The following is a 15,177-nucleotide window of genomic DNA, read 5'->3' as shown; positions in this document are numbered from 1 at the left end:
AACGTCTACTGAAGTATATCTTTTTGTCTAAGCTACTGACTAGTTCAGTGCTTTCATGACAACTCTTGTGCACATTTGTTATGCTTTTAATTGATATTTAGCCAGAGATTACAAGTGGAATTCCACTTGCACCACTCCTTCACTTCTTTGCTACCAGGAGTATAAACACCCAGGGAGGTTGTGGAGACTCCTACAGAGGTTTTCAAAACCCACCTGGACGTATTCCTGTCTGACCTGATCTAGTTGGACCTGCTTCAGCTGGGGAGTTGGACTAGATGATCTCTAAAGGTCCTTTCCAACCCCTACTATTCTATGATTTTGTGATTCTGTAACTTTAAGCCTTGTCAGGTAAAATGCAATAGTACAATTCAGAAGCAATCTCTGATCACTTAGCACCTGCTCCAAAGGCCTTCCACTACTTCTGTGGATTTGCAATTACTTTTACTACTTTACCCACAGAAGATCCACAAGCCCCTTCAGAGAAAGTGAGATGTAATAGCACATTTTCACTCTTTATACCCTGAATTTTCTCCAATATGCAAACTATGCAACTGAAAAAGAAAAGACTCTTTAGTGGAAAACACTTCAAGTATACAGATATGAAATTGATTTTCCAAATCACCGATGACAGTCACAGAAATCAAACAATTGCAACTTTCTTTGTTTATTAGAGGAGGAGTGAACACCCTCCATTAGAGTGAGCAACTTGTTTTGTTAGTAGCCAATGTACCAATTGTCAGGAAAGTTTTGGAATATGTTGATGTACATACACCATCCTGTTTGTCTACGATAGAATTGCAAAAATAGTGAATAGGAGGAAGACAGGGACATTTACCACAGATTACAAAACATAACATCCTAACAAGTCTCAACATGATCAAAGATTTTATACTTTAAAACAAACACTGCTTGGACCTGTTCTAAACAGAATGCTTTGCAAGATGGTAATGAAGGTATCTCAACATGACATTTTTCATCCCATAACAAACATTAAAAGTCTAAGAACCTATATGGTAAAAGTATGGAAAAGCTTGGAAATGGACATGGAATTTAGTTGTAATTACTTGTATTTGTGCCAAGTATTGCTGCTATAGCACATTTCTTAATGTCTTTAAACTATGAGCAGACTGCAATTACTCTGCATTGATTTTAAATGCAGACTTAAAAAAAGTCTCCAATTTGTAAGCTAAAGAGCAGCACTATAAATCAAACTGTAAAGTCACTACTTGAGCCAAACATGAGTAAATTTACACAGAACAAGCATGGAGATCTGTCTTTAGATTTCTATATATTAAAACTGCCAACTTCAGCACCCATTACATTGTGCTTTATGTCATTCACATAGCATAGGAAAAGAATTGCTGAATGACAGTAGCATTATTGCTATGTCCCTCACTATTAGGCAATATACACAGAACAGAAGATGGCTTTCAGGTTCTTCCTTCTGCAAGGTTAAGAAGTGCAGACACAGAAAACCTATTTTCTTGACATTACAAGACTTTCACATATGGCCTTACAGTGGAAATAGTATAAAAATCTTTAACCATTATGCCAAGAAAGAATGAGAGCAGAGCAGGATGTTGAACAAACGAATGGTAATTACTTGATATAAGATTTGTTTAGATTAATCTCTCTATATAATGTCACAAAGCATTTCAGAACAGCGCAGATCAAGTGTCCAGTGCAGTTAGGGCAACAAAACTAGAGAAATACATTATATATAGTATTTTTTAATAGTTTTAAAAAACATATATATTATATCTGTCTCAGAATACTATTTTATGGTTAAACTGGTGACGTCTATAATAGCATCCCTCTGAGAAGCACGCAACAAAAGTCAAATAAAGACTCCTATTAAAATAAGGCTCTGACATCTTGTTATCCATATCAGAACAAACAAGTCTAAGCACACAAATTAAAGGCTTATATTTAATCCTGCCAGCTTCTGAAATGACACCATGGTTCTAAAACTTGTGCTAGGCTTTCCTTATTTTCGCCTTATCTGTAACAGATGTGTCCAAAATTCCCTTGTCCATGAGATACATAACCTCAGCAGTACATTGGAACTGCCTGTACACTCCACAGACACTGAAAGGTTGCAGGAGTGCAAGGACTAACACACAGCCATGGATAGAGGCAGATGTATCTGCTCAGCCACACCTTTGTCCCAAGGGAAGAATATACAGAGTTGCTTTCTGATTCCCAAAATGGGAGTCTTGAAGGTATATTGGAAAGAGAAGTAATATTTTCTTCAATGGTCCTAACAGACAGGTGCCTCTAGATAGGTGTCCTCTAAAAATACAGGAGCCAAAATCCCACCAAAAAACCTGAAGAGAGGCAGAAAGCAAGCAACCACATTTCCTCCATCACTTTAGTACCAGAATAAGAAGTTGTTGTTGCTGCACTCTAACCTGGCAATGACTGCAAGGTACTTAATTTTCCAATTAATTAGATCCCAACTCTAAATGTAGAAGTAATTGATGTGTCAACACAGGCAAATGAAACAACTCTCAACATGAAAGCAAAAGAGTTGCTTCTGTTACTCAGTACTGGATGATGGATTCTAATTTTTTCTTCAAAGAATTGCTACTGTGAGAAGCAATACCACTGCAGATCAGTAGCCATGCAGTGGCATATTTATTATATAAAGTATCTTCACATCCATCACATATTTCTACTGGCAACACATCTCCACAAAACCCACCACCTGTCTACTTAATCTGTAAAAACTCCTTTATCATGTTTTAAACATGTATGGTTCACCTAAGCATTTACCGACACCTTTATCTTTCAAACAACTTTCTTTGTCAAACACACTATGTGAGATCAATTCAACATTTTAAATTGCAAACAGAGATGCAAACATGGCCTTCTTTTGAAAGCTCTCACAAAAATAGCACCTACTGTCCCAGTTAGATTGACTGTCACCAATCAAGACTTCCTAGTTGCCCTTAATTTCACTTTTTGTTTGGGTATCAACTATTGCACAGTCTGTCAGGGACGAAAGCTGTATCTGTTGCCTTCATTTATAGTGGCAACTACAACGAGGGACTTACTGTTCTACCAAACTTTACTAAAGTAATAAACCTGCAAGAGAGAATACAGGAAAGCCAAAGCTTACATAATGTCAGAGCAATTCTTTCCCATTTTGTGGGATTTTTTTGTTCTGTATCACACATATGCATATGTGCACAGACATATAGAGTTAGCAAGCACTACCAAGAATTTTTGGAATGCTAATCTCATTTTTTTTTTAATCTATCTAAATTATTAGCTTCAGGTAGGAAATTGATTATGCTACTTCTAAAATGCCTGCTGGAAATTTGCAAACTCACTTGCAACTGAGGCATCACAAACAAAAATCCCCATAAACCCTTCACTTGAGTCATGCAGCTATTACACTGTCAATATGCTTTACACTATACACTGTCAAATGTACTTTACAATACTTCAGAATATTTGCATTCCTACAATTCTGCTAACTTGCTAATGTATGACTCCTAATTTTCTTTTAAAAGAAAAATGTATTAACAGGATACCAGAAATTCAATCATAAGCAGAGGAGATGGATTTCATGTAAGTTTAAATGACGTTCTTAAGAAAGTTACATAATATATTTTTGATTTATCCATTTAGTACATGCAGCCATGAAAACAAGGCACCATCCAGACTTTCAGCACTGGAAATACAAAGGCAAATGTACAGGGATGGGAAGGAGACAGATGTCTGCAGGGAAGACAGACTGGTCAAGAGGTATTCTGTCTTTCACCTCATATAGGTCAACCAGTTTGAAACAGTCTGAAAAAATTATCAGTAGACAGGAAAAGACCTGTCAGCCCATCCCAGTCCCCATCTTCTATCTGGCAGCTTTTTCTAATACCTACCCACTAATATTAGGACATGAACAAACACAGAGATGATCTCAACCAGTTCTCTCTGGAACACCATCAGGTGGGATGTATAGGTGTAGCAAACTTGCTTTACAGAACCCAAACTCCTGTGTTCTGCAAAAAATCTGTTTTTACTAAGGCTAGCAGACTTTTCACCAATACTGAAGGCCTCAACACAGAAGAACAGAAGGGAATTGCCATTTCAAGGAGTCAATAAAAGGAATTTCGTCTTTTTCCCTGGTGACACTGTCTTAACCAAATATTTTCCAAACTGTAGCACACAGCACCTGAGACAGCTCAAAGGCTGAATCAGCTCAATTCTTATTTCAGCTGATATCATCCAAAAGTTCATCCTCCTCTAAAATTGTTTAAATACTAGGAAACATTACTCTAGCCCTGTGAAATGTCAGCTGAAGGGCCATCACACATCCAAATTCTGGCACATACATGGCTTTGATGTATGACTGCCCATACACTGGATACAGGAAGGGTGACAAAATGGTTCTTACAAATCCATCTGATTAGAAACCCCTTCTCTGGGTATATATCACAGCAGCCACAAATGAGAGTAAATTCCATAAGAATCCATTCCTACAACATTTGGGGAAAAGTTAACTCCTTCCCTGCTTCACTACTAGTTTTGAAACACCTCTTGCTGCAGAACATCCAGTGACCAAGTTTCACAACCCTACAAGCAGAAAAAAATGCAGCTTCTGATTTTATTGGAGCACTACAGACAGATGGCAGAGTTGAGGAGTGGGGAACAGATAGACACTGGGACTCATCTCACAGATAGGAGAAGAGAAAGAAACAGACCAACAGCAGCTTTCCAGAGCCCACTACTTGCAGCAATATACCTGAAGGAAAATGGACATGTGGCCCACCCAGACTTTGGTTATATGAGATCATAAGCTGCATTAGGCTCAGACACAGGCCTCAGATGCAGGCCTCAGACTTTGGCTATATCAGACAGTGAACAATGGGCCTAAAGAATAGTCAAGGACAAGTTGCTTACTAGAATGTAGATACGAAGGCAGCTGTGTGTGGGAAAGAAACTGTGTAAGCTTAGAATAGAAATTAGATAAAGAAGGAATTAGGTAAAGGAACGTAGAAATTGCTACTATTAAGATATGGTCATAGTTAAGCTTAAATCACATTTTGCTATTAGGCACGTGAACAGAGCATGATAGACTGAGCTATCCAACCATAATAGATTACATCATGTATTTAGAAAAGAATAACATATATAATGTGATTGAATGCTAAAATAAACAGCTTCTGCATTGATCATATTGGTCTGATGTGTAGCCCATGAACCCTGTCCCGTGAGGTGGTCCCTGCACTACTCAACACACACACACATACACACACACACGCTTGGCTTTATATGCGGATGCAACCCATAAATTCCAGACATCAGGTACATCAGCCACCAAAATGTTCTAGCTTACTCTCTTTTGTAGATGGGGACTAGACAACCCAGTATCCTGCTTCTGGTTGCATGACTAAATCTCAGGCAGTGGCTGATCTTGAATTCTTTCTGAGCTACAAAGTAGCTATCCTGAAGCATATGCTTCAGACACTAAGCAACCGAGTTCTTTCCCAATAACAATTCAGTAACAGACACATCTTACTTAGTGAAGTATACAGTGAGCAGTTGTGGCTTGCAACAAATTAAAAGCTATGTTTATACACAGGTGCATACAATCGCAGACAACAGTTAAAGCAGCTTTATGATACAGATGAACATAAAACCTTATGAAAATATTCAGAAATTTATTGAAAATCTAATCTCTGTTCAGAGACTCTCATTTCAAGGTGCTGCTAACATGTATGACAAAGGACTACATCTGGTATTCTCCAGTATTCTCCACTGCATGCATTTCTATTGTCTATACATCTATATATATTCTCTATACATGTATCTCAATACATTATCTATTGTATACATCTCTGGTGTTATCCATTCTATACGTATCTATTATCTTATATTCTCTTAGTCAACACAGAGGCCTAAGTATTTTATCTTTTTTTTAAACAGGTTTCAAAAATAACACAGCACAGCTGTTGGCTTGTTTAAAAATCAAAATTAGGCTATGCTAGGTTTCTGAAGCACTCACAATAAGCTAAGCACTGTTCTAATGCACAAAGGAGGCAGAACTGTTGTTCTCAAAAGCTCCACATGAAATCAGCACAGCAATTTCAAATCACAGAAGAATTTCAAGAGAGTGCTGCAGCTACCTGATAAAATCTCCTTAGGAATATATTGCTCAGCTACTTCCTCCACAGCTAAACTTTCTTGTCATCATTACAAGCAGGAAGAATTTTACCATCCTCTAGAGTTTTTAATTCATTTTTTGTATTAACTCCCCTAATCTGGAAACCCCTGATAAATGGACGGGTTTCAACATAAGGCAGCAAAGTGCTGAGTCATCACTCACACCGCAAATGCAAGGAGTTAAGCATAATCTGTCAATAGAAGGATTTACTTTTACAAGCCTTCTAGTTGTAAGTTATTATAATAGATGGCTTTTTCACTTCCAAGTTAATGCCGATTCCTGTTATCACAATGGCCCAACCACTTGCTTACCATATGCACACTTCCTCTCTTAACTTTTACTCCCTTTGTTTACAGCAAAAAATATCAGTCAGGTCCCTCTAAAATTCATTTTTAACAGCTTTTTTTAAAAATCAATCAAAAACCAGAGTGAATTTCACTAAGTAATATATTCTGGATTATTTTCCTGTTCTTTTTCCCCTGCTACATGTTTTGATTCATGTTTTCAAGATTTTCTCCAAAATTGTGAGGGCTAAAGTTTTATCTAGTTTTTTGGTTTGGTTTCCTTCAGCTAGGGTTTTGAATAAACATGTGACTCTGGGATCAAGGCCTTAAGATAACTTTGAACGACTGGAGATTCAAAGTCATGATAATCTGGAAATATTGAAATCTTTCCAATTCTAACTGCTACATGGCTATCATATAATTTGCTGGTAACATCATTCCATCCGTCTTACCGATTTCAAATGGAGCTTTAATTCAGTCAAGGAAAGTAACTTCATTAAATGTCTTGTATCTAGCTATACATTGCTAGTGCACACACTTCATAATAAAAATGAATTAATACACAAAGAAAAGGAATTTATTTTTGATCAAGAAGGCAAGTCAGCAAACCCAAATCAGGCTAATGCTGATGAAACAACTCAAAATGAGCACGTATTATTGCAAGGGTTTAACAGAACTTTTCTTTTTTCCCATGACTTTGCTTAATTTAGTCAGAACACTATAAGCAGGCTCAAACATCAACCAAAAAATCCCCTATTTATAAGAATCCATCTCTCCTCCTTTTTTTCCATTCTCTGCATCTCTGCTCACTGAGTCAAGATACACTATAACCATTGCAGCACAATGTATCCCAAGAGTTTAAAACTTAACATTTGGACAACACAAACGGGGAAAGGTGCTGTCTTGGGTGACTAAGAAATCAGAACAGAGGACAAGAATCATTAAATAACCAAAACCAGAATCTGAACAGCTAAAGCAGTGAAAATATGCTGGTTTGTCTATCATCCAAAGGAAATAAACCCATCATCTGCTAGGATGGATGCTCTCCATAAAGAGAACATAGTAAAAACATAAAACTAACTTCCACTTGGCAGTCAAAAAAATAAATGTAGACTTGTGGGTTTTGTTAAGCGTTTGGTTTTTTGACAATAAAGAAAGCACTAATAAAAATGTGGTGAGCTCTCTTAATTCAGAATGAGTACTGCAACAAATAAAGAATGATTCCGTTGCTCAGGTTAGGCTATTTCAAATGTCACTTGTGGTCACATAGGTATATGGTGCCATGAGAAGCCAGTGGAGGAGGCAACTTACACCTACCTCACCGTTTGGCTATGTGGAGACCGGTTTCTGTGCTTTGCACAAAATGACTTACCAAAACAATTTGATTTTTGTATTTGGTTGCTAAAATACAAGCAGTCAGCAAGTTCTACAGAGAATAAGTAAACCAAAACTCCACTTCTTCAGAACTAATTTTTACGTATGCTAGTACTGTAAAAAGTAACTATACTCCAGGATACAAATATAAACAGCAGATGTGTTCCCCAGTATCACAAACAAATAGCAAGATCTTTACAGTAGCTAGAAGAATGCAGTCTTGAAGGTAAGTGTCCTGGTTTAGGCCCATCAGGGAACAAAAGACCATGATTGGCTTCAAGTACCAAAGACCAAAGGGCAGGGAGGGCTTAACTGCCACTTATACTCCAGGACAAAACAGACCAGGCTACTCAGCTTGGGAAAGAAAACAGAAAATAATTTAATGCAACACTAACTAAAGCACAACCATAAAACCCCAAAACATAACAAACACAAAACAACACAGAGTGGTACAACGATGAAGAGTACAACCAGCCCTTTAAAACCACCTTCTCCACACACCCCCCACCCTCCCCCCCCCAACACCCCCCCCCCCCCCACACACACCCCCACACCCACCCACCCCCCCCCACACACCCCCACACACCCACACCAGCAGCCCTGCACAGGCTGCTCTGACTTCATCCCAAAGGCTGCAGCTCCTCTCTGCCTCTCATGTGGGTCTGCTCTGCATTCCCTGGGCTCTCCAGCACGGCCTGTGCCATGGCCGCCTCCTCACATAGTCTCTTGCCCATCCAGGTGCACTCATATGATGCTGCTGGCTCTCAGTCCTGCCACTGCCCTCCATGGGTTGCAGGGGTACAACACGCATTCTCGCCATGCATTGCACAGGGGTCTCTGGTCTGGTTCTCCTCCTCCCTTCCTCCATCTCTGACTCTGTGGTCTGCGTGGTCACCTCCATCTTGTACCACTCTTACACCTCCTCCCAAGCACTTCAAATTACCATCCTTAAAAAGTAATCACAGAGGTGAAGGATTGGCCCAGCTGGGCCGGAGGTGGGTCTGAACCCAAAAGCTGAGGGAAAGCTCAAGAACTCTTTACCAGGTCTTCACTGCAACCCCCTCTCCCTGTTACCAAGCAAAATTGGCTCCTTGCTAAACCATGACAGCAAATGTTTCAGAGAATAATCCAGAGTTCTCTTCTTCTCCAGTCGGAAGGTATTCCCTTCAAAGTAGCAACATTAATCAGAACCTAAGAGCCTTCTCCTCCTTGTTTCCAAAGGCAAAGCACAGAAAGAAGACCATTTAAGCTTTTTAAAAAGCTTTGTACCATTTTTATTAGTGGCAGAGTAGTTGCACTAATCATTGCAATCACCTGTTACATAAGATGCTCCATCCCAGCACCATTCCATACCATACACACATGCAGTGGTCAGTGGAAAAAGAAGAAAAAGGCCAATGTGGGCCTATATGTATTCCTCAAAGCATCTTAAATATAAGTTCTGGAAGAAAGTACTATTCTCCCTTTTGTGTCCATAGACACGCAGCAGCATTCAAAACTCACTCTAAGCTATGCAGAGCTGGGTACCAGGAACATAGAACTAGAGGCTAAGCAAAGAGAATGAGTCTCAGCTTGTTCCACAGGAGGCAAAATGGGTTTTCAAGATAACACAGAATTTCACCCGAGGGGTTTCCTTCATTGTTTCAATCAGCCAATGGCTTGAACACTGGTCTTCACAACTACTACCTGAGTTCCTTATTTTCTTTGGCTTAGAGGCTCATGAAGTCTTATCTCGTCTACATTTCTTCTCCCTTCCTACACCTTGTGAATTAAATCATTACCTCCAGAACAAATTCCACTCCTGCTTCACCAGCTCTACCTGCCTCATTTTCCAAGTGTGCAAGCTCCTAAAACCAACCCTGCCTGTAACTGTGCTTTTATACACCACCTTCTGCAATCAGGCTCATGTCTCTGCTAGTCTCCTGACATTGTTCTGACACATTAACGCTCTTTTCTCCAGTTACGTTATTTAACCAAATAAAGACATAATCTCTTCCTACAAACCTCAACAGAATAATAAAATAATGGTGGTAAAAGCACTGTTTAAGATCCATACAACCAGCACAAGGTACAGCAGGGAAAATAACTGTGATAACACATTTGGGACAGGAATTGAAGCACAGTCTGCCCACTCGGACATGATGCGGAACATAAGAAGGCAGTGCATAATCACCCATGCTGGTCTTGGCTAGGAAGTCAGGATTAGCACTCCAACACTTTTGAAAAGTCCCCAGGAAGGCTGTTTTCCCTCTCGTCCAAAGGAAATAAATCCATCATTGGCCTCCAAACACAATGTGAGATATGATTTTTAAACCAGATTTAAGTAAAGTGCTTTTACTGATCCACCTGACTCGCAGCATCAATGCATCCCTTAGCAGTGCCTTGGACAACCAAGTGCTCTTCCCTGGTTTATCAAAACCACACTCTTTGCTATGTTAATTTTTCCATAGATTTCTCAGCCAGTTATACAAAAACATTAAAGGAAATAGTGACCTAATTCTGATACTGTGGTTTCATAATATAAAAATAACTTAATTCTTCACTAGTCCCAAAAATCCTCTTGCTGATAAATGACCTTCTCTCTAGAGTATTTAATACTGCTTTTGGCAATAAGAAGACTGAATAGAGTATGCAAACTGGAAATTAAAAAGCCTTGCTTTTCCTTGAAATCACTTACAATGATCTACACAAACACAGAAAAAGAGTATTAAATAAATTAGCTTCATCTTAAGACATGGGAAATCAAACCTCTTGCTTCAGTAAGTACTGAGATGAGGGGTTATGAAGGAAAATTGTTTTCCTTCCACAGCAGAACACTGTTTAATTGCTTAGATGCGAGGAGTTTTCTTTAATTTTCTTCAGCAACACCAGATATTGACCCTAAACAGGGTTAAGAAAGGTCTTTGTACAGCAGTTCCAATTAGAGTTAGCAAGAGAATATAGCCAAAGAAATTTAGCAAATAATAATATAATAGATTCCTACCATATGATTAATCTGATTGATGAGTTTACATAACTGATTTAAAATTCTTGGCCACCAAGAAACAATTTCAACAGAAAACTGCATTGAAAAGCAAAAAATTGACAATCAACCAGGATACAGATCAGCTTGGCATGAGTGACCTTTATGCATAACTTGAAAAATTAAAGGAAGGTAAAATAGGGAATGGTCATGGACTTTCCAGGGAACAGGCTACCCATATAGACTTCTTAATCACAGGTAGTGATGTAGAAATTAGCTTCTATGCAACATGATACTGGGCACAAAGTATCAGCATTTTCAGAGGAACACCATTACTACAGTAAGGAAGTGCAACAGATGAAGTTTTACCTTCTAGCACTCCTGCATTGCTATGAATGCAAGTAAAAAAGAGTCAATTTCTCTTAGAACAATACCGTATAACTAGCACATCACTGGACACAAGATCTTCACACATACACAGCCATGCAGCTATTTACAGCCATCATTAAATAACAGGAGGTTTTTTTTTCATAAAAGCTCTAACAGTAACACCAACAAATACTTTACCTTTTTGTATTGCTTCCTAGCCAGAATGTTTGCTCAGCATTCACTCTTCTGCAGTGTTCATCCATTTATAAGGCCACATGTGTGCATGACAATCTCATATCTGTGAATTTCATTGCACAAGAACCCTAGCTTGGGGGTCAAGACAGACTCTAGTAATCAGCATGTGAAGTTCATCTGTCTTCTCAAAAGATTCACAGAGTGTCCCTTCACCTTTCAATCACTTTTTTCATTTCAAGAGCTGTCACCACATTTACAATCAACTGCCCTACAATTATTTTTGGATCATAACAATCACAGACTAGAGAGACATTAGCCGCACTCTGCCTTTATAAAGGGATAGATTTACTGCTTTCCCCTTCCTACAATTCCTCTCTTTCTCTCCAGCTGAAAAAGGCAGAGGGAAAACAGAGACAAATCACCTTTTTCAAAAGTAATTTATTTTTCACAGAGTCTACAGACCATTCTGGATTCATCATCACTTCAGAATGGAAATTGAGGAAATGTCTGCAGAATTATTGACCTAAAAACTCTCCAACGCTCTAGAAGGACCCTCGTCATCAGGATGTTCTAAGGAAAGGAGAAAAATATTGCACTTGAGACCTTTAAATCAAACCTCTGGAGACATGGGTTCAGTTTGTAGCTCTTTCCTAAATCAGTCTCTAAATTCTGGCTCACCATTTCTGTGTGTGTGTATATATATATATATGAAGTATTTCACACTTCACATCACAAATTTTCAGCTGCTGGGAGCACTTTTTACTGTTGTTTTACTCAGAATCTCCTCAAGCAGAACCTCAGCTCCTGAGTGGTATCCTGAGATGGTGCCTTCTGCACACAGCAACACTGCCAGAGCTCCACTGTGTTCCAGCCTAGGTTACGTGCAGGGTCCTAAGAGAAGTAGTAAACTCATATAGACAGACAGAATAATAGAAGTCTGTCCTGGTTTGGGCTAGGATAGAATTAACTTTGATGAGGAAGTAGGAAGGGGCACAGCATGGGCAGCTGACCCGGGCTAGATCATGCTCAGTACATACAGGCAGGGAGCTAGTCTGGGGCGGGGCTGCGGAAGCGCGAGCTCGGCTGCCGGTCGGGAGCAGTCGTGTAGTGTCCCGGGTCGTGAGCAGCTACGGCATGCACCATTCCTTTTGTATATCCCCTCATTTACTGTTAAACTGTTTTTTTTTTTTTCTGAACTTGTTTCTTCTTATTGTTGTTCTATTAAACCGTTCTTATTTCAACCTACGCGTGTTTTTCCCCTTTTTCTCTGGTTCCCCTCCCTGCTCCGCCAGGAGGGGGAGGAGTGAGTGAGCACCCTCCTGGCTCTTTGTTCCCAGCTAGATAAAACCAAGACAAAGTTAAACCTTGCTCCCAGTGTGAGAAATGCTGATGTTGTTTTTGCAGAATTAGAAGAGAAATGAAGACAAAGAATTGTTTGGGATTTTTTTCTGTTATCGGTTTCTGTATAGTATCAATCAGTGAACAGGCCTCGTCTGTTTCTGTGTAGCCTAAATCAGTGAATTAACTTTGGGACTGTTTCTGTGTAGCAACTAACATCTGTTTGTTTGAAATGTTAATTAGAGTTTGAATCTTAGGATAGTGGGGGAATCCACGATAAGATATAGAAACCAGACATCCTCTGGGGAGGTTTTAGGCGCCTCGAAAAGTTGTAGATCTTGGAGCACCTAATCAATGGGGAAACAAGGGAGGGACCTTGCAGCCAGGATAGGGTATAAAAAGCCAAATATTGTATCTATCAGGTGTGCCTACTAGCTAGGAGACCCTCTCTTGCAAGAACGCTTAATAAAAGTGCTTCCCTGCAGAGTCTGACCTGAGTCTTTCACGAGAAAGCTTGCTTTGTTTCTCACACCAGGACAAACGTCTTGTCTGGCAGGTTTAGTGCTGTACCAGGGCTTATGTTATTTTTAGGCTTCTATTTATAGCTCATCTAGTTCATCTATCAATTTTTCATTGAAACCAAACTTCCCATGAACTCTAGCTAAAACCTGACCACAGCAGTTGTCTCAGATAATTCTGAAATTGAGTACTTGTAACCCATAAGCAAGTCAGTAAAAGGCTGCTATTTTCCACCACCAAGAATGACTTGTAGACAGAAAATTATAATTAAGATAAGATTATTTTATGTGGCAGTGATGACATACAATATCTTTCACAGGGAGCTCTCTTTTCTATTTCAACTAAATAGATTTTCTGTCCCAAGTATCAAAAATTTAAACCATTCATATTCCCTAGTGTTCTGCATTAGGCATGGTCCTCTCCCAAAAGGCAATGTTAAAAAGCACTACAGAGGTCCAGGGTTACATTAACTTTCTTTTTTTTTTTTGCATCAGTTGTGTTTATTTTGTAGTTATCAAATACAGCTATGTGTGGGGCTTTTTCTGCTGACTTTGAACCCTGAAATATCAGCCTTGGGTTTTAGAGACAAGTTGAGCTATTTTCTTATGTCCCTCTTTCACCAATAGCAACACTCTCAAAGGCATGTTCTGTTCTTCAATAAACTGCTGCAGTTCTACTCTGCAGGGTCTCATTGTCTCAACAAAGCCATTGTTTCTGTCAAAAATGCAAATTTGCTCCGAGGCTGGGTAAGCACTAAAAGGACAAGAAATGAAAAGTCAATAAGCATGACCACATACATCACAAGTGGCCAACTTACTGTATCTGAGCCATCTATCAGCCTTCTATGAGGGTATAACTGGCTGGCTGGATGAGGGCAGAGCAGCAGATGTTACTTGACTTCAGCAAGGCTTTTGACACAGTCTCCCATTGCACGCTCACAGAAAAGCTCAAGCAGTGTGGATGAGTGGATGGTGAGGTGGATTGAGAACTGGCTGAATGACAGAACCCGAAGGATGGTGATCAATGGCACAGAGTCAAGCTGGAGGCCTGTAGAAGAATGGTTAACAGAAAGAGGGCACGGCCTGGTTGAGGGCTTGAACAATCCAGGCCTCAAAATGCTTGAAAGTCCTTCAATCGACTTAGAATATGGCAGTTCACAATGTTACAACAAGAAGCATGATCTCCATGTTTTAGCCAATGGGCTTAGTAGTTGGGGCACGTGGACAAGGCATTGCAACCAATCAGAACGCTTTCCTGGGTCGCGTGAATAGCTATGAATTGTATAAATAGCCGTGTACCACAGCAATAAAGGGAGCAAGAATTTTAACTCACATTGGGTGTATGTCTTGACTCTGGCCAATTTCCTACATCTGGCGCCTGAACAGGGACCGCCCAGAGTACGCTTAAATGCAGATCGTCTAAACCCGGAGAGGATTCCTGAATCTGCATCCCGGCACAAAGAGTGCAAAGGAGGCAGACAAGGAGTAGGGCATTGGAAGCAGGCAGCGTCTGCAGCAATAAAAAAAAAGAGGTAAGATAAGCTGTTCTGGCTGGCGCGCAGGCACGGACCTGCACCGGTAAGACCGCTTATTTTATACAATGGATCAGCAGCGCTCACACTACTAGAACAGTGTCTCACTACACGAGAGGTGAGTGTAAGCACAAAAAAGCTCCGTGAGCTCTGCCGATGGGCAAAGGAGAAAGGACACCTAAAAAAGCCCCAGCTCTTATTTAGCACATCAGAGTGGCGAGAGATTGGAAACTCGTTATGGGATGCTACAATTGAAGGCAATAAGATAGCTAAAGAACTTGGAGGCACCTGGAGGGAAATTATTAACAATCTGGAACAAATCGTATCTGAAAAGAAAATGGCGATGGCTGCTACTAAAATGCTGGGGGCTGAAGTTTCACCAACCCCTGATTCCACCCGAATTTTTGATAATGACTCCTCCCAAACTGCTAAAGGT

At 39.8% G+C, this 15,177-nt stretch overlaps 1 protein-coding gene across 5 annotated transcripts in view; it reads right to left on the bottom strand.

The window, feature by feature from the left end:
- TSPAN9 (tetraspanin 9) overlaps positions 1 to 15,177 on the bottom strand; it is a 175,396-nt gene that overhangs the window by 61,951 nt on the left and 98,268 nt on the right. For 2 of the 5 annotated variants that reach the window (XM_062008093.1, XM_062008084.1), the window contains one exon: positions 14,543 to 14,719. The exons of the other annotated variants lie outside the window; for them this stretch is intronic. In XM_062008093.1, coding sequence (XP_061864077.1) covers positions 14,543 to 14,719 — 177 coding nt within the window. The remainder of the gene's footprint in view (positions 1 to 14,542; positions 14,720 to 15,177) is intronic. 5 annotated transcript variants of the gene reach the window in all.

Source organism: Colius striatus, chromosome 1 (genome assembly GCF_028858725.1).
Source record: "Colius striatus isolate bColStr4 chromosome 1, bColStr4.1.hap1, whole genome shotgun sequence".
Taxonomy (NCBI): domain Eukaryota; kingdom Metazoa; phylum Chordata; class Aves; order Coliiformes; family Coliidae; genus Colius; species Colius striatus.
The sequence above is the reverse complement of the archived record's forward strand: the minus strand, read 5'-3'. Positions and strand labels throughout refer to the sequence as shown.